We start from the raw sequence: 27,807 nt of genomic DNA on the forward strand, positions 1-27,807 counted from the left end.
TTTCAAGCACACATTTGCTGATGAAAACATTGAAAAGTAGTGGATACCAATCCATGGACACGTCACCAACACTATCCCTCACCTGCAAATCCAATATAATATAGCTCCAAAGCCTTACGTCCACGAATTAAACGGCCATAACGAAAATTAGTAAATACCATGATAAAATAGAAAGTAGCTATATTTTTGCATACAATTAAAATAAAAATCTTAACTAAGACTTGCCCGAGGCCTCTAAGTACCGTATAACGTGGAGAAGCCGCCATTTTTATGCTTTTGGAGGAAAGATCAAACTTCTCTACATCTACATTTTCTATTTTTCTTCTATACTTAGTTTCTGCCAAAGAAAAGCAAATCTACTTATAAATTGTCATAAATAGAGTTTCCAATATAATTTTCAAGTTCTTCATTTTTTTTAATTTATATAAAAAATATCTAAGAATTAATTTCCTTTGCCAAGCAAGCCCTTTTTCAACGCAGTCTCCAACGCGCCACCGCTTACGTATAAAAGCTAACTTCTCTATTTAATCTGAGCCTATCTCTCATCCAAAATTTTCAGACACCATTTCTTTTGCCACAATCTCTCTTCCTCTGATGAGCGGCTTCCCTCTCTGTAAGTTTGAAGAAAACCCCAACGCTGTTATTTATATCTCAGTCTCCGAAGGAACAGGGTAGCTGTATATGCATATAGTTATAATATCTCGTACGTCTTTTAAAGATTTGAATTTGCTCATCAATCAGATTTCTTATTCTTTGTTATGAATTCCCTTAGTCTGCTTTGTCACTGGACAATGAAACCCACTTGTAGAATCCTAACTAGTTGTCGAAACTCGGCGCTTTTCGGGTTCCCACCTGCAAAATGCTACCATGGTTTAGCAAAGAAGGGAAATTTGTCCAATTTTTGCGTCAAAATTGAGCAGATATGCCAATTTCAAACCAACCCTTTTCGTGTTTCGGGCTCAGGACACGTTTTCAATGATGCACTCAAAGCTTCTCAGGTTCCCAGTTGGAGTTTTGGCCAATCTGGGGTTATATCTAGGTCTTATAGTGTTGGCACAACTAGAAGGGGTGTTTCTGTGATTGCTAGGCTTGCGTCCAAGTTTCGAAACCTTTCGACATCAATTGAGACCCGTGTGAATGAGAACAATTTTGAGAGGATATATGTTCAGGGTGGTATCAATGTCAAGCCTGTGACAGTGGAAAGAATTGATAAGGATGAGAATGTTGTGAGAGAGGAAGAGTCGAGGATAGAAGTTAGTGATGAAAAACAGAATGTAAGTAATCAGGAAGGTTTGGATGAAGCTAAGGTTGTGAATGCACAGAGAGAGTATTCAGATATTGAGAAGGACGCATGGAAGCTATTGAGGGATTCGGTTGTGACGTATTGTGGGACTCCTGTGGGGACTGTTGCAGCAAATGATCCGGGTGACAAGCAAACATTGAATTATGATCAGGTCTTTATCCGTGATTTTGTTCCGTCAGCGCTTGCATTCTTGCTTAAGGGAGAAGGAGAGATAGTAAAGAACTTCCTTCTTCATACATTGCAATTGCAGGTAATCATTCACATCCGCTTATCAAACTTCGTGCCTCTCGAGCATTGATTATACATGTTATCAGTTTTTTAATGAATGATTAACCCATATGAATAGAAAGTTTGGAACCTTATTTATCTTTGGTTTATCAATTAACAAGTTGTCAAATATTCAAATTTCCTTTTTATTGCATTTACACATTGCTAATTTTGGATTTCAAGGATTGACATCATGCATATTTTCTTTCCAAAACATATATTCCATTGATTTTGGTGAAGCTTTACATTCTTCTGTGGTGATACGTATCAACTGCTATATATTTTAACAAAAATGGTTCTCCCTCAAGTTATTGATGTTATAGATAACTTCAGCAATTTTTTATGTGGACCACTCTTCGCTAGTGAACCTTGAATTAATTATTCAGGTTTCTTGAATTCCTAATTATATGTTGCTTTCATCTTAGAGTTGGGAGAAAACTGTTGATTGCTATAGCCCAGGGCAGGGATTGATGCCTGCAAGTTTTAAAGTTAGAACTGTGCCTCTCGATGGGAATAAATACGAAGAAGTTTTAGATCCCGATTTTGGTGAATCAGCTATTGGCCGGGTTGCACCTGTGGATTCTGGTAAGTATATCAGAACTTTATTGGTTGTGCCAATGAAAAATGTGATTCTTTTATAGGATGCTGCACGCAGTCTGCTGCTGTTGCCATCCTGGTGTTATTGGGTCCTCATCCTGTGCATCTTGTAGATTTTCTTGGAAGGATTCATTTTTAAAGAATTCCTCTGTTGTAGTATATAATGACTAATGGTTTGTTATTTGTGTAACTTCTCTGGCAGGATTATGGTGGATTATTCTATTGAGGGCTTATGGAAAGATAACTGGTGACTATGCATTACAGGAAAGGGTGGATGTTCAAACAGGCTTGAAAATGATCCTGAACCTGTGCTTAACTGATGGGTTTGATATGTTTCCTTCTCTTTTAGTCACAGATGGCTCCTGCATGATAGACCGACGTATGGGTATCCATGGTCATCCCCTTGAGATCCAAGTGAGTTGAAAAGCTGCTTTGCATAGTCCTTGAGGGTGCTTATTAGATGTTAAAGTATTCATCAATTTATGTTCTTTCTGTAGTCTACAATAAGAGGGCTACTTTGTTTGAATGTCACACTTAGAGCCCTTTTAGAGATTGTAAAAAAGGATGTGGAAAAGGTTATAGGTCCAAATTAACGATGTTGGTGGTTTCCTTGTTGAACATAAATACTGAAAATTGTTAAAACTATGCTTCCTGTTCACGTCCTTCTGTTTTTTAAGAATCTTGGGTTGTGTCCTGTTCATGTCCTTTTGTCTGATACCATGCCAGTTTTTATATGGTCATTCCATCCTTATTACAGCCATGTGTTATCGGTTTTAGTGCATCATATTCAAGTTAAATTATGTATCGCATTGGGCTGATATCATTTGTGCCAAATATGATTCTTTAGGCCTTATTTTACTCGGCTCTTCGGTGCTCCCGTGAGATGCTTGCTCTAAATGATGGATCCAAGATTTTGGTAAGGGCAATCAACAACAGACTTAGCGCGTTGTCATTCCACATCCGAGAATATTACTGGGTGGATATGAAAAAGATAAATGAGATATATCGATATAAGACAGAAGAGTACTCTACAGAGGCCACCAACAAGTTCAATATCTACCCTGAACAAATTCCTTTGTGGTTAATGGACTGGATTCCAGAGGAAGGCGGGTATTTTATTGGCAATCTACAACCAGCTCATATGGACTTTAGGTTTTTCACTCTTGGAAATCTTTGGTCCATTGTTTCATCTTTGGGCACTCCAAAGCAAAATGACTCTGTACTGAATTTGATAGAAGCCAAATGGGATGATCTTGTGGGGCATATGCCACTTAAGATATGCTATCCTGCCTTGGAATTTGAAGAGTGGCGTATAATAACTGGCAGTGACCCGAAGAATACGTGAGTTGCCTGCACATTTTTTTGCTAATTGTCTTGTTGTACCATCAAATTTGTTCATGATCACTGAAATATGTTTGTCTTGACTCCTACAGCCCTTGGTCATATCATAATGGTGGATCTTGGCCGACACTCCTGTGGCAGGTAAGCCTTGCCTGGCTAGATAAATACTTTGAGGAATTCTCATTTTTGTGGAATTGGATGTCATGATACAACCATTGTATGTTATGGGATTGGAAACTTTCAGAATTTATGTAGTTTAGGTTCAGTGAAGAAGTTAGGCAGGGAAGGTAGCAGAGACTTAAAAATGTGATCTATGGTCATGTTCAGCATACCTCCCTTCTTCTTTAAGTATGTATTCAAATTTAGCTTTTCCCTCTCAAATTCTTTTGCTATCCTATTTCAGTTCACATTGGCGTGCCTCAAGATGGGCAGAATTGATCTAGCTCAAAAGGCAGCTGATTTGGCTGAGAAGAGGCTTCGATCAGACCGCTGGCCTGAATACTACGATACCAGAACGGGGAAGTTTATCGGAAAGCAATCGCGACTGTACCAAACATGGACCATTGCTGGGTACCTCACAACTAAAATGCTATTGGAGAATCCGGAGAAGGCGGCCTTGTTATTCTGGGACGAAGATTATGAACTTCTTGAGATCTGTGTTTGTGCACTTAGCAAGAGCGGCCGCAAAAAATGCTCCAGAGGCGCTGCTAAGTCTCAGATTCTCATATAATGAGACTCATTCTTTCAAGGGCAAATATTTGGCCTTTGTACTGTACAGCAACAAGTTTAGGATAGGGTACTAAAAGTGGATATAGAACAGTCGTCGACTTCAAAGTGCATTATACAGTTTTCGTTTCTTATATTCTGATACTTGCATTTGTTTTGCCATCCGATTAATCAGTTGAGTTGATCGGAATGAGCAACTAAAATGACCGAGTATGGTGGGAATATTAAGGGTACCGCAGGAAAGGTAATCTGTCATCTGTATGTGCTTGTAACAATTACTACTTGTTTACATTACTCCATGTTTCTTTTACAGAATGCCTTTTGGTTTCTGATCATTGACATTTCTACTTGTACTTAACACCGAATATTGGATAATTGAATTGTATTGTATTAACAGAGTAAGAGTTTGATTTTGACTTCTTTTGGATGGAGGAAATAACTCTGAAGTTGGCTAAAAGTTGGAAATTGAAGATGAGAAATTGTTATTTCCATTGTTTGGTAACTTAAGCATGAAACTTATTAAATGATGTGCGGAAAAAATCATGGAAATTGAAATGTAAGATTCTCGAGTTTAATTTCCGTCAAAAAAAGTGCCATTTTGCAATTTCTATTTAGCAGTAATTCATTTTTCACTATAATTTATGTCATTTACAGAATTTGACATACATAAATCTAAACGTATTAAATGCCAGAAATTTAAATGACGGATTCTGTCATTTAAAAATTATGTATAATTTTCAATTCATTCATCCAAACGGAGGAACTTTCAGACTTATTTTGACTTTTTCTTAAAGAAAACCTGTATTTTTTTATTTATTTTTTTGTTTTAATTATTACCAGGTTCGTGAATGGTTTGTTCACTTAGTTGAGGCTCATTAAATTGCCTTTTTCCAACTTTTTTTTGTTTGTCATAGTTTGAAAGGGGTAGGGGGAGGTCTCATTGGGGTTTGAACTTGAGACCATTCATGCAAATGCTCTTACCATTGAGCTATGGACCCATTGATCTTTTTTCACTAAGTACTGAGCATAAAATTTGCATTACTAACAATAAACCAGATAATGCAATATGATAGACTTAGAGAAAATGGACTGAAAGTTGGGAGAAAAAACAGTCCTAGAAAGGTGCATATAAATTTAGACTAACGATAACAAGTCAAACCCATAAGAGCGGCTTCACCCAACTAAAGAAGCAAAGCTTACAAACCACTACTTAAAACGGATACCAGGGTGGAGCATCTAGTTGAGAAGCCCTCTTCTTCTGATATAGTCATTAACAGACAGTGTCGAAGCATGCTTCTTCCCGTCGTCCCGCACTCGGCACCCAACTGTTGCTTCTATCTTTTGTTTCCTCGTCATGTATGCAATCTGAGCGCCCTGAGGTCCACCAAGCTTCTGAAGTGGAGCCAACGAGATTGGCAGGTCGAAATTGTGCAGCATATTTGACTCTGTCCCTTTGTCCACTGGAGCACTTGTATCAACCAACTTCCCTGCACCAGCTGCAGCTTCCAGCGCTGCCTCTGTTGCTTCCATGCCACTCTTTCCTGTTGCTGTTGCTTTGTCCTCATTACTGGCTACACCTGCAGTTCTGTCTGTTGCCTCAGCAGCTTCATCACCTCCTCCTCCAGGCCTTGCAACATAGTAATTTCTCGATCTAGTCCATCGTCTTGAGAATGGATCATAACCAGCCTCCCCAGCTTTCAGATTCATATTCACTCGTTTCAATCCTGAAGCATTTTTAAAATTCTCAACCCTGTTCTTCCTGTTCATCTCAGATAATCTAAAAGCCTTGGTATCTTTCCCCTGGGTTTGCCTGGATGCTTCCAATTCCTGGAGCCTTGTCTTGATCTTCTCAACTTCCACCTCATCATCCTTACTTTCTGCAATTTCCAACTGCCTCCTCAATTTATCCTTCTCAACTGCAATATTTACTGGCCTTGATGAGGCATACTTTTTCTCCTGCAGCATTTGCTTCACAGTGGTTGCTGAGTAAACATATGTATTCGATTTTTGAAGCATCTCCCTCTTTTCTAATACCTCTTGTTTGCTTGGCATTCGGCCAGCAGTACACTCTACTTCCTTAAACCACTGTTTAAACTCCTCCTCCTGGGGAGCAGAATCTGAGACCATAGCCATCTGCCACTTGGCAGCAGAACTTTCACTGCCCCAAACACAATTCAAATATTTATGCGTGACTTTACCCTCTAGCTTGTACTGCCGGTCAGGATTCATGGCATCCACATTCTGAACCATGCAAAGCCTGTAGACAGGACCACTTGATGATCTCCCAATTCCAACCCTAACAAAGCAACCCACAATTAACTCCTCAAAAAATGGTTCCATAAACCATTTTGCAAGTTTTGACCTTGGGATAGTAATTTCCTTTATCTCCTGAAATGTTGGTGGCTCTGACACGTCTTCATCGCTGTCAAGCAATTCACCATCTGCACTTGATGCTTCGTCTTCACTGTGTAACCCACTTGCATTCTCAATTTGACTGGAGTTACTCAGACTCCACTTGCTCTTGATCGGTGAAGTACCCTGGCTACCTTCACTTGCTCTTGATGCGTCCCTCAACTTATGGTGAGCCTTCGAGTCTTGTTGCTTCAGACGTTTTGCTCGTAATTGATTTAATGCATCGTCCATAGCCGCTGACTTGTCAGCAGTCCTAGCTGATGAGCGTACACCGCGAGACAATGGAAGAGGAGAAGTCTCTTTCCTTGATTGGGTAGATCTTGCATTGCCTCTCTTTGATCTCAACTTCTCCATAAAAACCTTACCATCTTTCTTTTCTGCTCGATCTGTCAAAATCATCTCTCTTTCAAGTTCACTCAACTCTGCCAGCCATTTTCGGTCAGCTTCATTCTTGTATAGATCAGGGCCAACATCAGAGTCATCACTGTTTTCACCCTCATGGTCAGAACCATCGCCATAATCGCTTTCTTCATCACTGCTCATTTCATGTTCAAGCCTCTTCTTCAGAGGAACTTGAGAGGGCTTCCTGCTTGCATAACTACGATCATAATCAGAGTCTTCATCCCTGGAGTCACTTCCGTCATCAGAATAGGAACCTCCATGTTGCTTCCTCGGTGGAAGTCGCTGCCGTTTTTTCCCAGCTGAATTGGTTCTTCCTGCTGCCTCAAGGAGCAAATTTTCTAAGTCTGCCATGTCCGGCTGTCTGCCTCTCTGCTACAGTAATGCCTCCCTTTACTGGTTGTAATGTACATAAGACATAGTTCAACCACAAGAGGAAAGATTAATATATATTTAGGAGATGTTTCAATAATAAGTTACCATAAGTGTATCAAAATAAGACATACACAATAATCATATTTGAGTTACAAGCAATGATGGTAATCTACGCCAATGTAGGAAAGCTTACTTATCACAAAATCAGAGTGACACACAGAATCTAAAAGTATATGATAGCAATGCAACTCAAGTTGACACCAGACTGAGTCAAGATATTCAGCAAGATTCTCATGCATATAAAGATAATACCCTGATTCTTTTATTTAAGAGACGGTCTTAACAATGCCGTTACACAAACCCGCAACTTTTATAACAGATCTTATAATTCCATTATCTGGCAATTTAAGAATAGATCTTAACAACTTAAGAATTGATAACCCATATGCACGAAGCAAATGCGCATGCGCGTGCGTGCGAGTGCAGCAGAGAGAGATAGAGAGTAGGTTAAAATGCTACCGTTTTCTCACCACATGTTAGTTAGAACTATAACCTTCATGAGGCTAAATTTATTTTTGGAGAAGAACAGTATCCAGATAATTGAATGCACCCTTCTCTCATAAATTATTAACAAAATCAGCTCGGGAGATATATCACAAGCGAATGAACAAGAACCCTAACTCATTTAACTGATAAAGAAAGTGACAAACAAAGCAAACAGGTTCTAGTTTATGATACTTCCAGACTGATTCATTTTCCACATAATTTACTGTTTCCGGGGATTCCACATGCTAATGTAAAGCAAGGCTCTCCAAAGTACTAGTCAAAATTCCACCTCACTTTCTAGCACAAAAAACTTGCACAATTCACCTACTATAATATTACAAAGAAAATATCAAAAAGGAGAAAATAAAAGCAACAATTATAATTGCATGGATGTAAGAATAAAGTACATAAAAAAAGTTGCAACCTTTATACCTAGGACAAGAAATTGCAACCACTGAAGGAAGAAAAAAAAAAAAAACAGAGAAAATCCATACTAGTAACCAGAAAAGCCCAAAGTCTCTAAGTTCTGCACCAAACCATAAAATAAAAAGAGAATAATATGCTGGTGTTAAAGTAAAACACCTACAGTTGCTCAAGTAGACAAGAACTCAAAGAAACAGTGACAAATATTCTAGCACAGTGCAAGAGTTAACAGATAACCAACCAAACAGCATTTTCGAAAATAAAAAATAATAATAAAAAAAACACATAAACCCATGTTTGGCTGCTGAGGAAATTTGAGGGAACGAGAAAGATGCTACCTTTATGATCAGAGAGTAATGAGAGCAATTTTCCTAAGAAACCAGAAGAATTTGGTTCAGTAGGAACATGACTGGGATGTTTGGTGGCCGAGAAAGTGCGGGAAAGTAGTCAGAAAAGTGATATTTTCAAGGTTTCGTGAGAGACCCTCGTATGCTATATGCGTGTACACTCGGTGGCAGCACCAGTCGACGAGTGTGCCTTATATAGAGGAGGTTGGTTGATATCTAACTAGGAATAGTAGAAAAGAATCCGCCAATTTAAAAAAGGAAAAACAGCCTAATTTCCAACATAAAATAATATTAAAATATGAATAATTTAATGGGCAGCGTGGCCAACACAAGGCTACTTATTAGACAAAACTTTTGGGCCTTTAGCCCATCTCAAAGGATTTTGTGTAATGGGTATGTCCTGGAAGATGAACCCACTGATTTTTTTTTTTTCCAGAATAGAATCTATTGATTTAAGAGTATTTAAAAAAATTATTTTGTAAACGATAATTTAAATTACTTTAAATTAATTTAATTTACAAACTTGAATTTGGGTGTAATGGAATGGGCTCACTATCTTTAACCAACTGGCCTAATCCACGTCTACAAGAGTCCCTCAGTTCAATAGATGAACCAAATTGCAAACTTTGGAACACCATAAATAGGAGTTTAAAGACTTTGATCATGTTGAAGTGCGGCACAAATGAGCACACAAAAATCACTATCCAGAACTCATTTCCATCTCATGCCACCCATAATCAGAAACTCGCTTCAGTGGGCCCGGAACTTTACCACCCATTCAAACACATCATTTTTACCAAAAAGACCCAATATTTTAGCTACAAATTTAATTAAATCATGTTTTGAAAGGGGATTAATCAAAGAAGCACGTAAGCTGTTCGATGAAATGCCGGAGAGAGACGTGGTTGCATGGACTGCTATGATTGCTGGGTACACGTCTTGCAGTCACCACAGCCATGCATGGGCTCTGTTCTGTGAGATGGTGAGGAATGAAATGGAGCCAAATGCTTTTACTTTTTCTAGCGTGCTGAAGGCTTGTAAAGGTATGAAAACTCTTTCGTGTGGTGCATTGGTTCATGGGGGAGCTATCAAGCAAGGCATGCAGGGATCCATTTATGTGGAAAATGCACTCATGGACATGTATGCTACTTGTTGTGCTAGCATGGACGGCGCATGCATGGTCTTTAATGATATTCATGAAAAAAATGATGTATCATGGACTACTTTGATCACTGGCTTCACTCACAGAGGTAATGGCTATGGCGGGCTTCAAGCTTTCCGCCAAATGTTGCTGGTAAGTGGCTAATTCATCCTTACACATTTCCTTAAACGAATTGGTTTTTCGAATAATTTTATAGGTAATATGTAAATATCTTGTTACAGCATATGTAGAATTCAGTCTTCGGATCAGTGTACATAATTTTATGCAATGTACGTGAAATATTTGAATGTGTTGGCAAAACAGGAGGAAGCAGAACTGAACCCATTTAGCTTTTCAATTGCGATTAGAGCGTGTGCTTCAATCGGGTCGCATACTTTTGGCAAGCAAATACATTCAGCAGTGATTAAACACGGATTTGAGTCCAATCTTCCTGTCATGAATTCGATACTGGACATGTATTGCAGGTGTGGTTGTTTATCAGAGGCAAATCAGTACTTCCATGAAATGCCTCAAAGAGATTTGATCACATGGAACACCTTAATTTCCGGATACGAAAGATTTGATTCTAAAGAGTCCCTACTTATATTTTCACATATGGATACAGAAGGCTTTAGTCCAAATAGCTTCACATTTTGCAGTGTCATATCAGCATGTGCTAACTTAGCAGTTTTAAACTATGGTGAACAAGTTCATGGCAGAATTATTCGGGGAGGCCTTAATAAGAATTTGGCATTGGCTAATGCCCTTGTTGACATGTATGCCAAGTGTGGAAGCATAACTGACGCGCACAAAATTTTCAGTCAAATGTCTCATAGAAATTTAGTCTCTTGGACTTCCATGATGATCGGATATGGGGCTCATGGATATGGAAAAGAGGCTGTTGAATTGTTTGATGAGATGGTAAAATCAGGTATAAGACCTGATCAAATAGTGTTCATGGCAGTTCTGAGTGCTTGCAGTCACGCCGGACTCGTCGATGAAGGCTTGAGGTATTTCAAATCAATGATAAATGATTATAAGGTTACTCCAGATCAGGACATTTATGGGTGTGTGGTGGATTTGCTAGGCCGTGCTGGGCGAGTTGAGGAGGCTTATGAATTAATCGAGAGTATGCCATTTAAGCCGGATGAGTATGTTTGGGGTGCACTTCTTGGAGCTTGTAAAGAACATGAACTTCCACATCTAGGCAAAGTGGCTGCTCGGAGGATGTTAGATTTGAGGCCAAATATGGTGGGCACATATGTGATGTTGTCAAATATTTATGCAGCTGAAGGTGAATGGGGGGAATTTGCGAATACAAGGAAGTTGATGAGAGGTATGGAGAATAAGAAAGAGGCAGGAAGGAGTTGGATTGAGGTAAGAAACCAGGTTTATAGTTTTGTTGTAGGAGATAAGGTGGGTTCTCATATAAAGTTGGTATATGGAGTTTTGGAAGTTATGATTTTGCATATGAAAGAGGCAGAGCACATAAATGATTTAAATTGTTCTATGCATGACCTAGATGATGGAACTGGAACAGAAGCCGAAACACCTTACTGATAAAAACAGAACGTCCTCAGATTTTTGTAAAAGAATATGATACTGGGCAGCCTGGTAAAGAGGATTAGTTTTGTTATTTTATTATAAGCCAACATGTACAAAACGATCTTGGGAAAATCCTGCTTTCCAGAGAATCAAGAGTTCTTTGTTAACAGCTCTCCAAACCTGCAATATTATTCGAAAAGAATTGAATTAACATGCAGAGATAAATATGAAACAACAAAGAAACAGCTAAACAACATCAAATTTAATGAATTGCATTGTCATCTCACTGTACCTTATTAAGTTCTCTCCCATATCAAATTCTAAATTCTAACAAAACAGCATCCAAGCTCACTGGAGTAAGACATTCCTTAAAAGCAATGCTCACAAGTTTCTTATTGTAATTGTTGCTCACATCATTATATGTTGGGATGCTATTACAGAGAGTGTCTTCAGATTTAGAACCAGTGACCATGAAAAAGAGAGAAACATGAGACTTTTTGTACAGTTCAAATCATTCCATTAGATGTCCACCACTGGTTTCTCGAACTCTGAATTCATCCTTCTATCCAACATAATAAACTTCACTGCCTTCCTTCACCTTGCAGAGGTAGTAACTGCATTGATCTTCAACCCCGTGATCTATTTGGAGTTGTCAGCGCACGTAGCTTGATTGCAAAAGCATCATGTTGGTGCCACACCCTGCCTTTCCAGTTCTTGGTAGAACCGGAGAAGTTCTAAAGCAATAAACCAACATTAACAAGGTGGATAATGTTCTTACCAACTTAGTTATGTGATACTAGTCTGCTACCAATAATCCTTGCAAGAACAAGATCCTTGCTTAAAGTGGTGAAACCGGTGCCGATCCCTCAGCACAATGTCTCGACTGAAAGCTTTCGAGATGAACTTTGCTGCCATGTGACAATCATTGCATATTCGCAAATTCTTTATTATTCTTATTGGTGTTGGCGGACTTGTACAGATAAGCCCAAAGGCAATGGCGAGTTTCTCACTATGTCTGAAAAGAGCAGTTTCCTTCTCTTCTTCATCAATGTCAAATGAAACCTCATTCGTATCTGGTGCATAACCTTCCATCTTCAGTTTCTTAGCCATTTCATCTAGCTTCTTCTCAATCTCCTCTATTTGAGGGTGTTTGTTATCTCCTGCTAAAAACTCATGAACTATTCCATTTGCTTCAATCATGCTACAACCTGGCATCTTTACCACCCCATGTTGCACCATTATTTCCCTAATCTCACGAACATCATCCCAGTTACCTTTTGAAGCGTATATATTCGACAACAATACGTGGAACCCATCATGGTCAGGATCAAGCTCAATGAGCTTTCTTCCTATCCTCTCTCCCATATCGTGGTCCCCGTGTTTCTTACAGGCCCCTAGTAGGGCACCCCAAGTAGCAACATCTGGTGTCATTGGCATACTCTCAATGAGTTCCTCTGCTTCCTTGAGCATACCAGCACGCCCCAGAAGATCAACCATGCAACCGTAATGCTTAACGTTGGGTTCTATCTTGTGTTCCTGGACAATGGAATCAAAATGGCGGCGCCCTTCATCGACTAAGCCCATGTGTCGACAAGCCCCGAGAATTCCAATAAAGGTTATCTCATTAGGTGCCACGCCACATTTTTTCATCTCTGAAAACATTTCAAGTGACTTCTCCACCAACCCGTTCATTGCCAACCCAAGAATAAGAGCATTCCAAGTAGAAACTCCCTTTTCTGCAGTCCCCTGGAAAACCTCCAATGCGTTTTCCACACACCCACATTTCATGTACATGTTTATAAGGGTTGTTCCCAAAAATACATTAATCTTAAGGCCATTTTTCCTTATATAAGCATGAATCCATTGGCCGAGATCAAGGGCCGCCAAATGAGTGCAAGCTGAGACAACACTCACCAAAGTGGTCTCATCAGGCCTGATTCCAAGAAGCTGCATCTCCTGAAACAATGCCAAAGTTTCTGAGAAGCGGTCATGTTGAGCATAACCTGATATCATTGCACTCCACGACACGATATCCTTCTCGGGCATGGAATCAAATAATGTCCTAGCCTTTTCAACTAAACCACATTTCAAGTACCCTGATATCATCGAGTTCCAGGATATCTGATCCAAGTGGTAGGCTGCATTGAACAGTTTTTGGGCAGCCATAATTTCCCCACAACTTGAATACATGTGAATAAAGGCATTTTGAAGATTAACATAAGCTTCAATTCCAATTTTCACAACTAGCCCATGGATCAATTTCCCTGTCTGGACAATTGATAAGCGTGCACATGCAGAAAGAACAGTGACCACCACAACCTCATCCACCATAACTCCATTAGCAACCATTCCAGAAACAGAGCTAAAGCCTCCTCATACATCTCATTTTGCTCATAACAAGAAATCAATGCGCTCCAGGAAACCATATCTTTTTCGGGCAGTTCATTAAACAATCGACAAGCCTCAGTTACACAACCTGTCCTACCAAACAACACAATCATAGAATTCGAAGCAATTGTGTTCCTCTCAGGCATCCGATCATATATAAGCTTTGCCTTCTCCGCATCCCCAGCCCTAACATACCCTGCCAAAATCGAATTCCAAGACACTGGATTTAAAACAGGAATTTCATCAAACAAGTTCCGGGCATCACTCATATTCTCACAAACAGCATACATATTGATCAATGTGTTCTGAACATAAACATCTGAATCAAAACCCGTCTTCAAAATGTGATTATGTATCTGTCTTCCTTCAAACTCTGATACCAGGATGGCGCACGCTTGAACCAAAAGTGGGTAAGTGTAATTATCAGGATCCGCATTCTTATCCACCATCAGTTTGTATAAATTTAAAGCCTTTTGAGGGCAGTTTCTTTGTATATAAGCTCTCATCATAGTGTTCCAAATGAACCCATTTGCGTCCTCAATCAGATTGAAAATTCTCAGGGACAAATCAATGTGAATGAAGGAAGAGTCGCTGGAGAACTTGAGAATTCTACTTGCAGCATATGTGTCCCTGATGAAGCCAGTGAGGATCATCTGAGAGAGTATGGGATTGAATTGCTTGAGATTTTGGCATTTGGGCAAATGGGTCTCTAAAATTGACAAATTTATGCTTGTTTTGGACATGGGTTTGTGATTCAAAGTGGATTTTGCAGCTAAAGTTAGAGGCTTTAATTTAGCCAAACTCATTAAGATGGAGAGAAAGCTAAAAGGTTTGAACTTTGTTGAAAAACCCAAGTGGCAGTTCTTGGTAAATGCCTAAATGGTCTCGTTCTCTTCAATCCCGCCATGTTTGTCCCCTAAAGTCCCGCCATGTTTGTCCAATAAACTATTGACACGTCGACGTAATATATACTGCTCAAAGTACATAGTTGAAAGTGAAAGACCACAACTAAAACATTGACTGGCGTCAAACTTGCCAAGCACGAACCCAAAACCCCACAATGCCTCCGAGACGCAGAAACAAACCCGATCCAAACATCAACCGCCGATCTGCAGTCAATAATTTGGAGCCTTCCCTGAGAAGAAGAAGAAGAAGAAGAAGGAGAGGTAAGAAAAAATTTCAAACTTTTCAGTTCTTATAGTTCGGTTTTTACTTTTTTCGAAAGGTTTTCTAGGCTTGTTTGGTTTGTAGGAAAATGGCCCAAAAAATGTTTCTTTTTATTTGTTAGAGATTGACCGAGGACCCAGACCCTTTTTTTTTTCCTTAATTTCCTCCAGCTAGAGTGAATATGATTTATTTAAATTTCTTACCGATCAATTTGTAAAAAGTAAAAATTAGATAAACAAGGAAAATGTATGCATGTAGGCTAAAATAAGTAGGAATTGTTGTGCTTGAGCTTTAGTTTGATCAACTGCAATTTGGGTTAAAAGATTGCAAGGGATTTCTTGCATTGGGATCACAATATAATACTTTGGGAAATAAGACAACTAGCTAGCACCCTTAAGATTTTGAGGTCCAGTCTCCTTCATTAGAAATTAAGCATCAGAGTTTCACATTAATAAAATGACCAATGATGATGCCTCACAAGGGCCAATGCTGACTAGAGGTTTTAAGATTTGAAACTCTTAACAAATTTATTTGGATGATATGAGTCTAAAGAGCATAGAAAATTATATTTTATTTCCTTTGTGGTTTTTGTATACCAATTTTGGTCTGTCAGCATTTCTTCCTTTTTCTGGGCACATTCTTTTTCTTTTTATTGTTGGTCATTTTTATCTCATTTATCTTTAGTTCAAATTTGACAAGGTGAGATTTCTAAATTGCAGAAAGTGTCAACTCATGAGATTTTTACCAAAGGAACCCCAGTTGAGGTTAGCAGTGACGAAGAGGGTTTTAATGGTGCTTGGTTTGCTGCAACTATAGTGGAAGCTGTGGGGGAGGACAAGTTCCTTATTGAATACCAGAGTTTGAGGACTGAAGATGATTCAGCATTTTTGAGAGAAGAGATTGATACGCTGCACATACGACCTTGTCTGCCCGAAACTGTTGTTGATCATTTCAGTTTGCTGCAAGAGGTTGATGGATATTACAATGATGGTTGGTGGGTTGGTGTGATCTCAAAGGTTCTTAGGGGCTCAAGATACATAGTCTACTTCAGGGGCACCTATGAGGAAATTGAATTTCAGCACTCTGAGTTAAGGCTTCATCAGGATTGGATTGGTGGCAAATGGGTTATGGCTTCTCGGGTATGAACTTCTATCTAACTTTCAGCCACTCTTATTGACATCAGGGTTCTACTTTGCCATGTTCAAGGTTTTTGTATATTGAAGTATTCAGCCAAGTTTTACCATTTTCCAACACATAAATTTGGAGAATGCTTGAGAACCTAAACCCTTTTACATGAGATGAGATGCAGAATAATGTAGAATCCATGTGGATCCTCCTCCTCATGTGAGTCAGTTAGAGAGTTAGGAAAAGAGCTGAGTTCTAACTTCTGTAGCATCTTCCTAAAAATTTTACCAGCATGCAAAATATGAATAAAGTGAACAAAAATTTAAATAAAATGGGAAGAACTACCAAATCCAAGGATGTTTTCAAACAGCCTTGTCCAAGTCTCAAAATTTGGTCCTATACTATTCATTTTCGAAAGGAAAATGATATATGACATTTAAAGCTTGACTTCCATTGGTTTAAGCATCTTTCCATGTTCCCGGCTAAGTGATGTATGAAATCCCTGTTCCCATTCTGCTGCGCGCATTGATCCTTATTTTTGGTAACATAGGGCCTTTACCTAAAGATCAATAAATAAGGAAGGTGGTGCAGAAAGTTGTTCATAAATAATCATCTGAAAAACGTTGTTCATAAGTGAATAAGAGTTGAAAGTTGCAGTTCCACCTGCCTGCTGAAACCAACCCATGTGTGCAGTTTCAGCGTTAAATGATGATGATAGTATGACTATGAGCACCGTCAGATATTTCCTTATTTCTATAATATATTTGTTCTTGGAGCTTTAATTAGTTGTTGTCTGATTGTGTATTTTTGGCAGGCTTTGCATCTGTGATTACTGGTGCAAATGGAAAGGTTTCCTACGAGTACTTGTTATGGTAGTAGAGGTTAAGTTACAAAACTAGCCCTTGTAATCAAGAAGCAATCTTGAACTCCTGAATTTGGTACTCTTTGTGGCAAGTGTCAAGTGTTAGTTGCAACTTTCTTTTCATTATGGTACTTGAATGCCCTTGAATTGGTTGATCTTGAATGGCTTCTGCGATTTGGTACAAGGCATTGGATGGGGTGGTTGTGTTTGTTCAAGGTTGGTTGAATGATCAGAATCTAATCCAAAGTTTCTGGTTTATGCTTCTCATAGGTTCTGGTTTTGGTCCAAAATCCGAAGTTTGCAAGAAATCTGCTTGAGAAGGCTTTCATTTTCATGGTTATTAGCTATTAATTTGAATGTTAAAATGATAATTGCTAACCATAAGGAAAGACTTAAAAGATTTGTCTTCTGCCCATCAAAATACAAAGGAAAAAAAACTCTAATTTTATTTCATTTTAAAGTAGCACTAGTAGAAGGACTGGAAAGCAACAGAACACAATCAGAATGACAAAAAGCAAGAACCAACAAACAAAGACAAAGCCTTTATATGAAAATTCTTGCAGTCATCTTGACATTTTAAACCCTCTTCTTAGACTTCCACAGCTCCCTTGGCTTCCTTCACTTCCTTCTTGTCCTTGACATCCTTGTTAGCAGCTTCCTCCTTCTCAAAAGCTGACACAGGGAAAGTCCTAAAAAGCCCAGAAGGAGTCTTGAAAGTGATTTTCCCAGTTGGAGGGTCATCAACGTAAATGTCACTGAGTGACACCCAAACCAAGAGCTCCTTGGTCTTGACCCCAGTGAGCTTCTTGATCTTGCCTTTCTCAACATAGGCTGTGACTTCAGGGGCATAACTGACCAGCTTCCCAATCTTTTCAAACTTGTGGGTTGTGCTCTTCTTCTGCTTAAGCCACACAAACCCAGTCTCCTTCACATAACCACATTCCTCCATGTCTTTCAAGGGCAAGAGGCCATTGGGCATGCTGATTTCTGTGAGCAATTTCTGTGACTTTTCTTGGCAGATTTCATCTCCATGGTACAACTCATCAGCCTTGCTCTTGATTTCTGCTGTCACAAGAGACATTTTGATCTTCTTGCTTCCTTGTCGAGTTTCTTTTACTTTGTAGAGCTTTCTTGGGTTTTGAAAAATGCTGAAGAAAGTGAGAATGTGAGGTTGGGAGTTTGAGTTGAAAGTCGTGGGGTTCATATAGGTGTGAAGCCAAAACTTTGCCCTTGTATATTCTCTAAATCTCCAACAAGCCATTCAAAATTTGCCCTTCTATCTCCCCAAAAATTGCAAAATGTGCCATTTTGGTTAAGTATGATAGTTTCATAAAGAATAAATAATTTGAAAAATGGATTATGAACTCAAGATGGAGGTAAACTTATGATGATTGTCATCAATCATGATAATAATCATGTGTGTTAGATAAAGCCAAGCTAATTTATCACAGAAGCATGAGAAACACTTGTGTAAAATGAGGATAGTAGTGTTTTGATATTCCGGTCAATCATGACATGCAACGTTTGATAACTTTTTCATGTGTGATCAGTTGGGGATAGAAAAACAGTATTATTCGTTTCTCATAATTTTTTCTGCAGAAGCATGGGCACTTTGTAATTTTGATGTAGAGGAGGGGGTACTGAATAACTATGAAGCATGCATTCATGACACAGCTGGGGAGGAGTTATGGCGAAATTAATGGGGAAGAGGAGGGTTAAGGAGGCAACCAATGAGAATTGCTCCACGTGGGATCTAGTTGGGAACGGTCACCTATTTATGGGGACTGAAATATAAGTGAACTGTTGGGACTGGGAAGAAGGAGAAGGAGAAGGAAGGAAAGAAAATGAGGCACTCTCTCACCTACATCTAATAAATTTTCAGTATATATGGGGTCCCTTTATTACTTCAATTTAGCCCATCCAACCAAATTTTAAAACAGTCGGTACGTAGACAAAATTAAATGAGTACGTTGAGTTTCAGATGTATGTATGTACTATTTTTTTGTTTATCCGAAGTAGATATGTACTATATATTTTGTTTTTCACAAGAGATTGAGGTCATCAATCTCGTAGAACAAGGGAACTAATTTACAACTCTTTCACGTGCAAAATTGGTTAGGGCACGACACGATAGTGCGTTTGCTCCATTGCATCTGAGTTACTCAATCTATTTTCATTTTACTTGTTGGAAAACTTATTCTACAACAAACATCTATTTATTTCGTGCTAAGTTTTCTTAATTTGTAAGATTTTGTTTTTCGAAGTTTTGGCGTCATTCATAATAAATCCAAAGAAGGTTGTTCAATTGAATTAACTAAATAAAATTTTGGTTTCTCACGGGACTAATATATTTCGTATAAGCCAACTACAAATCTTTAGAGGAAAATTGGGTCCACGAAAGGCGTTTGACAAAGGTTTTTAAATGTATTTTACTACTTGGTTGATATTTGAATGATCCAATCAATCACAATCACGTTGGATCCATGAACCCTATTATAAATTACATGAATTAGAAATCACACCAAGCTCATGTTATCATCATTCACGGATTGTTTGATAAGGTTAGCGCGATTGTGCCAAATTGAATATTTTTAATAAATTATAGAGTACATAAGCTAAAAGAGAAGTGTTAAAATCATCCATCGTTGTCGAACTTTTTCTAGGTGCGGCGCTAAAATAACCGGAGCGTAGGAAAGAAAAAGTTTTATATGCATTGATTATATATAACCATTGCCTAACAATACAAATTAGCACTCATAATCATCCTATAAATGCAACAACTTTAGCTTCAACCTATTCCATCAATGGTTAACCATGACCACCCTAACTACGAACATCCAAACCAAACCATGTAAATGCACTTGAATTGAACAAGTCCACTGGTCAAAACCCTCCATACATATATATATATATATATATATGGGCCATAAATAATTTTTAGGTCTGGTAATAAATAATTTTTAGGTCTGCTAAGGGCCAGAACATTAAAGTAATTTTAATTTTTACGAGTCATTCTATAGTGAAAGCCTTATATATGGCCTTTAGGTGAGGATTCTATCTCTCAACCGTTGGATTAAGCTAACCAATTTGATTCCAACAACCAATTTAATCCAACAATTAAGAAATAGAACATCACCTAAAGACCATGTACAAGGCCCTCACTTTATAACAATAAGTAAGAAGGTGCTTAACTAATCCACATTGTTTTATCATTTAGAGAAAAAAGTCCAATTTGCTTTCGAAATACGAGTGGGGCTTAGATATAGATATATAGCTATTTGGAAATAATATACTTGCATTAAAAAGCAAAACTTGTTCTGTGGCCAAAATGATAATAGCAATAGAACAAAATGGGAACAATTATAAAGATTGAAAATTTTGATACACAAGAATTAAGTTAGCTAAAAGCCCACGTCAAGTATCTGCAGGAAAATGCCATGCCTTGAATAAGAACATTTAGCGAGCTCTTTGCTTTTGAATGACATGAATGGTCGAGCGAATTCCTTTTATCTGTATTGTACGCTTATTTTACAAGGGCACATCAAATGGATGAAGCTCTCTCACTGTTGTGGCTCTGCATTATACTTACCATGGGGAAAGTTGTTTAGCAAGGATTCAATGTGTTTAACTTCTTTCGGCATCGACCCTGTCAGGACCTGGCATGCACAGAAATATCATGCTTGTTACGAATTTACAGCAGCTAGACAGAATGTGTGACGCTGCTTGGAGGACAATTGATATGAAAAGAGACAGAGTGGCCTTTGTCTCTCATAATAGGCAATGGATTAATATCTGCCCCCTAACTAAACCTTTTATAAAATCAAAATCCAATTGGTATGGCTATTCAAAGAGGCATTAATTAAACAGAAAATCACAAAACTAGGATCATCAAATGAGACCCGGGGAGGTTCAAGCAAACCTAAATTGTTAACACTAAACAAAAATCATATCCAATTTCTCATTAATGATATACCTCATAACCTGTCTCTGTAATGAGGACCTCATCCTCAATCCTTATTCCGATCCCTCGATACCTGCATCATATATCCCCAATACATCAATTTGTGTATCAGAACACTTAAACCAAAAAGGTTGAAAGATATGGTAAGATGATTGATGTCCTATGCATGAGCATGAGGCGTTCAACAGAGTGAAAAGTTTCTCATTCAAACCCACCATTGGATAAAAGTAGAGCAAAAAAAGTTAAAAGAAATATATGATGTTTGAAGTCAGCTTATAGCATTAAAACTTTTTTGTAGGGTGGACTTGTCAGTTGAACCTCTTTGAGATCAACTGCTTGTCCAAGGGCAATGGTACAGTGTACATGGGCCTGACTAGTAAGGAAACTGATTTGAAGCATTTCAAAGTTGGTTAAAAAAACAATTATTTTGTCGACTGAGCTAAGCCCAAAAATACCTCTCAGGACCATTAGAAGACAATGGGATGTAGATTCCTGGTTCAATTGTTATCACCTGTGCACAAACAAAACAGTTTTGTCAAAAACGAAAAATTAAGATTAGAGCATACAATGAATCGTTCATGCAGTGCAAGCATTTAGCCAGAGTTTGTGTATATACAATTGGATAAAGACACTATGAAAAAAGACAATTTGAGGGGTTGTGTGTGCAATATATGTACTTGCATTCTATCTCCTATATCCTTAAATATGCTATGGGAGGCAACTTACAACGCCTGGCTTCAAAGGACGGTCATAACCAATGATAGAACAATCATGGACATCCATTCCTAGATAGTGACCTGGACAGTAGAAGGGAACAAATTTATCAGTTAAAAAATATATTGGTGGCACATATCATCTTGATTAACTAATACAAATAAGTGTTAACCCACATCCTAAAAACTTAAAATTTTGGGAACAGTGATAAATCAACAAATCTTATCAACCACGTTTAAACAAAACAAAAAAAAAAAAAAAACCACAGAGAAGGTGGTCAATAACAAAATATCATCTTTGTAATACTTCTTGATTAACCAATTCAAACTTCAGCAAACTAAGACCATATCTTCATTCATGCCTAAATCGGCAAAACAACAAATTAAAATTTTGTCTAGGAATGGACAGGGAAACCTATGGAAGTTGGGTTCAGCTGATGGTAGGAACTGCTTCTAGAATCCTTCAGAATTCCAATCTCGTTGAGTCCTTTGATAAGCATTTCAACCTATGCACGAGATAGTGATTAGGGTAAGATAAGGGTCTCATTGCTTATGAGAGGGTGCAGAGAAGATGAAATTCTCAAGTGAAATGAACAGAAACATAACAACTTGGACTCAAAAGATCATACTGAAAAGCTGTGTATTTCTCGAATGCTAGCACCAGGTTTGCAAAGCTCCACACAATCCTTGTTTGTTTGCAGAATAAGATCATAGAGCTCTTCCTGAAATGTAGATTCATGGATAAGTCTCGTTTATTAATATTATGCCCCAATGCACTAAGAGAATTACAAAATAAAAACAAAGTTGAAGAGTTCCAAAAAAATAAAATAAAAACCAACAAATTAAGCTAAAAGCTGTGTCAAGATCTGGCTCCTCCTGAGAAGACTCATTGGCTGCAAAAATCTTCGATGTCGTGTTAAAAAGCTTTGAAGCTAAAGCATATTTCTGTTAATAAGATTGCACGCCACTATGAAAATACAGTTGTAAGCTCTCAGCCTAAATGGAATAGAGATAAAGACAAAAGAAATACTAGCTTCTTGAGTAACAGAGGAATAAAAACGAAAGCAATCAATAGAATTTGTACAAGAAGCAGCAATGCCTTACTTGTGTTGAAGAGAAGCTGCCGTAGGGTGGCCAGTGCGTGTAATATCACTGACATAACCGTGAAGCTCGCAACCAACATCCATCAAGACAAGATCCCCATTTTTTATCTGAAAAAAATGTGCATAAACCTTTGTAAACATAAATGAAGAATATTTATGTTCTCTTAGTCTATATTATGACACAAAAGGTAGATAGTGGATTTGATAATTAGCTCACTTTCTGATCATTCCGAGAATAATGTATTACACTAGCATTAGGCCCGCCACCAACCACAGGATTGAATCTGGTAATGGAGGATGAAATTAGTAAATCCTTGCTAAACATGAAAACACTGGAAAAATCTCTCCAACAATACCATCACAAACCAAATTTCAATTACAATGTTTTCTGTTATTCCACCAGACATTTTCTAGTGTAAATAGCATATATAAAGTGGATAAAATAATAAATTACATTTTCAGATCCGACCATCCAGGAAAGGAAAATTCTTACGCCATTCTCTGGGCTCCCTTCATTTTGCATTCATATTCAACCTTAGCTGATAGCCTACCCTCATAAGGATGTGTCTTTGAGTGAAACATTGTCTGCAGTAGAGCCTGTCCAAGACCAATATATGTCTACGATTAATACAAGTCAGGGAATAATCTATGATGAACATTCAATGTTAACCTTATTCAAAGATATAGAAATACTATGAACTTGTACAGAAACTACAACATGATGGTGCAAATATAACTTTTAAAGAATGACGCCAACTGTAACACCCCAACACGGTTCTCATGTGAAGCCACATACATATAGATTCGTGCAATGAGATAAAGCATTGTAAGATATATGGGCTGATAAAATAGTTAGCAATAGTATTGATTTGGAAGTACTTGGCAAGCAATTGATGCGGACTCTCTCATTAACTTAAGCTCTGCATGTGACTTTATCAACCGCAACTCATGGGTGAAAACCGAAACATCTTTCACTTTTCCAGAGGAAGCTGCTTTCTGAAAAGCATCCAATTCCATATATGTTGGTACAGCCGTCTGCACATTGTGGAACAACTGGGACGATCCCTTCATAATATCTGGCAGGATCTGCAGTCAGTAAAAGAAAAGGAAACGTATATATAATGATAGCATGCATAATAAAGGAAAGTAAGAATGTTTTTAAGCTATGACAAGGTTAGAGGGCAGTTTACGGGCATAACTACGAGTGATGCCACAACTGCCCAGCACTTAGAAGTTCAAATTATAAAAACTCAACTCAGGATGGAGCTGTTCAGGTTAAACAAGTTCTCACATTTTGGTATGACTATGACAATGTCACTTTAATTTGTATTAGTGACACAATGTTCATTTTAAAATGAACATTTCAATGATATTGATTATGTAAAAAATCTCTATGTAGTTGATTTTAAGCACTCTTATCGAACAGGGCATGGTTATTCTGACTAATAGATTGCACTCAAATAATTTGTTATACTTTCAAATCAGAACTGTTCTCCAAATTTCAAATTGTCAGACACACCTGCCGTAATTTGCTCATTGGATATGCTCTATCAGCCTTGAATACTTCCAGTGCTGCACTAACTCCCGCAATTTGCCCTTGCCAAATAACATCCTAACCAAAGAATGACCCAGAAAAAAAAAAAGCTTATAAATTTATCTACAGCTTAATATTTGTAAGTTATGTAGTAGCCTGTACTGAACTATATACGCAGTCTAAACCTCTCTACAAGAATAATAGCAACATGATACATGCACATTTCAGAAGAATGAAACGATAAAAATTTAACATTCTTCCTTGAAGACCAATAAATGAAATAAAGATACAATTCGATGTTTGGTTATTGCTCAAGTTATAGGTCCCAAATTGCTAGTGCATCTGAAACTGCTAGTCCATATGACCATATTAATAGAAATGTGAAGCTACAACAACTGGAACTATGCTAAATAGAACAAAATATACTATAGAATTAAATATTATCACAGAAGTAGAGGCATACATGAGACGTCGCTTCTGGCATGAACATGCAAAAACCACATTCATGACCTAAAACTGCCACGCCACCAGGTTGTTGGCAGCCGGTAATATACAAGAAATCAGCATCTTGACGATATGTGTAAGGCACGACATCAGTCATCATCTTTACAGGGGCAGCTGCAAAAATGGCCAAACCCTTCTCTGGGAGCACCTCCAACAACTTATTTCTTCTCAATGTGTACTCCTCTGAAGTTATGCCGGGTGTAATTTCCCCTTCTTTCAGTAACTGCAAAAGCAAACAACAATTATAACGTAATAATCTTACATCAAACAAAGCATAAATCCATTTTTCTCTTTTCACTTTAAGCCACAGTGAACGCTAGCACGTCCACCCTGCTAGTTGTACAAATTTATCTATGCATCCAATATGCATTGATGTTAAAGCATCAGCAGCACCTGGGGATGTGACGCAGGAGATGGCTGTCCAATATCAACAATTTTCTTGATAGAATATGCACGGCGTCCAATTGCCTGTAAATCCAATTCATAAAATACCAAATTTAGAGCGTTTAATCAACAACACGGAAATCTCAAGAAGAAAAAAATACAAAAACCGAAATTGAAAACAGAACCATATAGGTAATTTGAAAGACACCATTTTATCATCAAAATCCAACAACAATTTGGACTTCATTGTCATCATTTTCATAATTTGGACTCCTATGGACCATTTGAGAACTACCCACTTGATAATTCAGCTTGAAAAATCAAAGAAACAGATTAAGCATCAAGCAAACATGCTCAAATAAGAAAACAAATTAAAAATAAAACACAACTGTTTGAGACGCATATTGAAAGTGGGAGGTAAGGTACCTGTCTGAGTGACGTTCTCTGCAGAAGTCTTCCTAAAACGATCTTCATTTTTGCGTTGCTTTCGCCCACTACAATCTCTGAAGCTGGTAAAGTATTTGTTTGTTTGAAGATGGCAATTCTGGTACTTCAGTTCAGACTCCCCTGTATAGGGTTTAAGACAGTCTCAATGGGGGTTTAGCCATAATCCAAATTACCAATACACCCTTGTTTCACAATTTTCTCTTTATTGGGTAAACTTTGGGCTACTGCTCCTTTGGGCTTTCTTTTGTGTTCTTTACTGCCCTATTTTAGGCCCCTTTTTTGTTCCTCCATAAGTGGGTTGGGCCAATTGAACAAGTTAATATGTTTGTTCTCTCGCACCCGAGTTGGCCAAGCTAATGTATCCGCTGTCTTGCACTTGAGTTAGATCCCCCTTTCCGTACTCGAAAATATAGAGAAAAAATATGACGAAAAATAAAATTAAAACTTACTAGAAGAACGGTCTTTAGGATCTGAGTAGGGACATGCAAAGATATGCCAATAAGAGGATGCTTTAATATAAAAAGTATCATGGTTTTATCTTAATTGTCAAAGTATCTATCAAAACAAATGATAAAAATTGCCAAAGTATAGCACTTTTAAATTAAATATTCCTGCAGTGCATGCCTTGAGTTGGTAGTTAGTCATTCATATTAGATTTAATTAAAGACCTAAGATGTCATTAGTTATCTGATGAGGTCAAGTCAAGCGCAATTTAAGTTTCTTTTTGCTTGACTGACTAGCTCAACTCCAAAATCAGATATTTTCAATTAAAATGGCAAAATAGTAAATAGAGAATGTCAACAATTAGCATACAAAAAACTCTAATTCATTAATTCGAACTAATAACAGAAATCCATACATCACTGTTCCGTTCGGTAATGAAATCATATAAAGGGAACAAAGAGAAGAAAAAACTACTAACCGAATTAAAAATAAATAAATAAAAAAAAGAGAAAAACAAAATACATATTAATATTAAGTCGTATAGACAGGTACGTCAGCACATACACCACCATCACCGCAACGTGTCGCGTGATGATTCGTCAAGTCAAATGGATCTCACATGACCTTCCAGGACTCCAAAGTGGGAAAGCTCGAAAAGGAGTCAAAACCTAATCCCCCAGACGCAACGCCACCTGCCGATGCTACGTCTTCACCAATACTCGTCTGCCCAAACGACGTTGGGCCAAGCCCAGTCAATGTCGTATTGAGCCCAGCCCCCGTCATCGTCGTGGGCCCTACCAGCTGCTGCTGCTGCTGATTGTGATGCTCTAGGAGAAACGCCGACGTGTCAAGGGTCGGCATGCAGCAGCCAATCCCGGGTAACCGGCTACCGGGTCTCTGAGGTTCCGGCTTCAGAATCGACGGCAAGGGGACTTGCTCGTTACCGAATCTAACGCCGGTCACCTGCTGCACCATCTGGCGGAAGTTGCTCGGGTCCGCCGTGATGAAAGTCGTCTGGGACCGTTTCGCCGCGCGAGACTTGCGTTTCGAAACCTTGCCGCCACCAGCACCGGACACCGGAATCGCGTTTCGCTGCTGGCGTTTCGGCGGCGCTGGGCTCGTATCGGGATCCTCCGAGCCGGACAGCCCCGAAACAGTAGGGGTGGTCGCCGTTTCGGTTTGGAGGATGTTGTTAAGAAACGGCATGAACATATCGGAGGAAGAATCTAGCGATTCTGGGTTGTTGGAGAGAGACTTCTGGAGGGCCCTGGTGAGGGTTTTGGTGTCGCGCGAGAAGGTCTCGGAGATCCACGAGTCGGCGAACGTGTTGGTCCTGAAGGCCCAGGGCTCCATCATGCTCGCTACGTTCTCCGACGACGCCATCAAAACCAGGAAAAGCAAAAACTCAGAGTCTAGCAAGATAGAACCTTTCGTCTTCCCTTATCTAAACCGTGTCAGGTTATCGGGTTACTCGGTTATTAAAGTTCAGATCATGTTCTGTTTTTCAAAATTGGAATGGGTTTTGAGGCGATGAAATGAGAAGAGTGAGTGGGTTGTATGTTCTGGTAGATCCGTACAGTTCTGAGTGTGGTGTTGACTGACTTGGAAGACCTTGAGGCTTGTATGTTAAGTAAGCAAACAGGGGAGCTTGGTGGTGGTCCAGATGAGTGCTGAGGAGGAAGACGATAGGTTAATATATAGGGCGGTGGACAAATAAAGGAAGGAAGAAAACGCGTTGTTCGCGGGGGACACG

The 27,807-nt window shown here is 38.6% G+C and overlaps 6 protein-coding genes and 2 pseudogenes across 8 annotated transcripts; 3 read left to right on the plus strand and 5 right to left on the minus strand.

The window, feature by feature from the left end:
* The first annotated feature begins 270 nt into the window (after positions 1–270).
* LOC103344392 (alkaline/neutral invertase A, mitochondrial) lies at positions 271–4,628 on the plus strand. The gene is made up of 6 exons (XM_008247993.3): positions 271–1,553; positions 1,996–2,155; positions 2,370–2,581; positions 3,015–3,508; positions 3,601–3,649; positions 3,912–4,628. Exons 1-6 carry the CDS (start codon positions 759–761, stop codon positions 4,236–4,238), a joined length of 2,037 nt encoding a protein of 678 aa, XP_008246215.2. The 5' UTR covers positions 271–758; the 3' UTR covers positions 4,239–4,628.
* A 627-nt stretch (positions 4,629–5,255) lies between these two features.
* Positions 5,256–8,904, minus strand: LOC103344404 (protein RTF1 homolog pseudogene; annotated as a pseudogene). Its single transcript, XR_001678181.2, has 2 exons — positions 8,728–8,904; positions 5,256–7,441 (listed from the first exon to the last, which is right to left on the minus strand). The product of XR_001678181.2 is annotated as a protein RTF1 homolog pseudogene (transcript).
* A 371-nt stretch (positions 8,905–9,275) lies between these two features.
* PGN (Tetratricopeptide repeat (TPR)-like superfamily protein) lies at positions 9,276–11,589 on the plus strand. Its single transcript, XM_008248154.2, has 2 exons — positions 9,276–10,030; positions 10,202–11,589. Exons 1-2 carry the CDS (start codon positions 9,419–9,421, stop codon positions 11,435–11,437), a joined length of 1,848 nt encoding a protein of 615 aa, XP_008246376.2. The 5' UTR covers positions 9,276–9,418; the 3' UTR covers positions 11,438–11,589.
* LOC103344558 (pentatricopeptide repeat-containing protein At3g62890 pseudogene) lies at positions 11,493–14,970 on the minus strand (annotated as a pseudogene). Its single transcript, XR_016127628.1, has 2 exons — positions 11,715–14,970; positions 11,493–11,602 (listed from the first exon to the last, which is right to left on the minus strand). The product of XR_016127628.1 is annotated as a pentatricopeptide repeat-containing protein At3g62890 pseudogene (transcript).
* On the plus strand, positions 14,621–17,148 carry LOC103344338 (protein AGENET DOMAIN (AGD)-CONTAINING P1-like). The gene is made up of 3 exons (XM_089048180.1): positions 14,621–14,677; positions 15,697–16,116; positions 16,917–17,148. Exons 1-3 carry the CDS (start codon positions 14,621–14,623, stop codon positions 16,929–16,931), a joined length of 492 nt encoding a protein of 163 aa, XP_088904306.1. The 3' UTR covers positions 16,932–17,148.
* Positions 17,149–17,385: 237 nt separating this feature from the next.
* LOC103344327 (plant/protein (Protein of unknown function, DUF538)) lies at positions 17,386–18,150 on the minus strand. Its single transcript, XM_008247937.2, has one exon. The coding sequence runs from the start codon at positions 18,043–18,045 to the stop codon at positions 17,554–17,556; it is 492 nt and encodes a 163-aa protein (XP_008246159.2). The 5' UTR covers positions 18,046–18,150; the 3' UTR covers positions 17,386–17,553.
* Positions 18,151–20,241: 2,091 nt separating this feature from the next.
* LOC103344316 (Metallopeptidase M24 family protein) lies at positions 20,242–25,780 on the minus strand. The gene is given in 15 exon segments (XM_008247928.3): positions 20,242–20,620; positions 20,938–20,998; positions 21,381–21,436; positions 21,652–21,722; positions 22,054–22,144; positions 22,268–22,360; positions 22,743–22,777; positions 22,780–22,849; positions 22,959–23,025; positions 23,235–23,338; positions 23,621–23,827; positions 24,261–24,353; positions 24,739–25,002; positions 25,173–25,247; positions 25,590–25,780. Coding segments are annotated over 15 exon segments (1,431 nt in total). The 5' UTR covers positions 25,638–25,780; the 3' UTR covers positions 20,242–20,524.
* A 634-nt stretch (positions 25,781–26,414) lies between these two features.
* On the minus strand, positions 26,415–27,732 carry LOC103344304 (calmodulin-binding protein 25-like). The gene has a single exon (XM_008247919.2). The coding sequence runs from the start codon at positions 27,435–27,437 to the stop codon at positions 26,670–26,672; it is 768 nt and encodes a 255-aa protein (XP_008246141.1). The 5' UTR covers positions 27,438–27,732; the 3' UTR covers positions 26,415–26,669.
* Between the last annotated feature and the right edge of the window lie 75 nt (positions 27,733–27,807).

This window comes from Prunus mume, linkage group LG1, assembly GCF_029339155.1.
Source record: "Prunus mume cultivar Tortuosa linkage group LG1, ASM2933915v1, whole genome shotgun sequence".
Lineage (NCBI taxonomy): Eukaryota > Viridiplantae > Streptophyta > Magnoliopsida > Rosales > Rosaceae > Prunus > Prunus mume.

Coding starts and splice junctions, on each gene's coding strand:
- LOC103344392 (XM_008247993.3), top strand. CDS start 759: ATGAATTCCCTTAGTCTGCTTTGTCACTGGACAATGAAACCCACTTGT. Junction 2,582..3,014: donor GTCATCCCCTTGAGATCCAA/GTGAGTTGAAAA, acceptor ATGATTCTTTAG/GCCTTATTTTACTCGGCTCT. Junction 3,650..3,911: donor GGCCGACACTCCTGTGGCAG/GTAAGCCTTGCC, acceptor ATCCTATTTCAG/TTCACATTGGCGTGCCTCAA.
- PGN (XM_008248154.2), top strand. CDS start 9,419: ATGAGCACACAAAAATCACTATCCAGAACTCATTTCCATCTCATGCCA. Junction 10,031..10,201: donor CTTTCCGCCAAATGTTGCTG/GTAAGTGGCTAA, acceptor TTGGCAAAACAG/GAGGAAGCAGAACTGAACCC.
- LOC103344338 (XM_089048180.1), top strand. CDS start 14,621: ATGGAGAGAAAGCTAAAAGGTTTGAACTTTGTTGAAAAACCCAAGTGG. Junction 14,678..15,696: donor AACCCAAGTGGCAGTTCTTG/GTAAATGCCTAA, acceptor TCTAAATTGCAG/AAAGTGTCAACTCATGAGAT.
- LOC103344327 (XM_008247937.2), bottom strand. CDS start 18,045: ATGTCTCTTGTGACAGCAGAAATCAAGAGCAAGGCTGATGAGTTGTAC.
- LOC103344304 (XM_008247919.2), bottom strand. CDS start 27,437: ATGGCGTCGTCGGAGAACGTAGCGAGCATGATGGAGCCCTGGGCCTTC.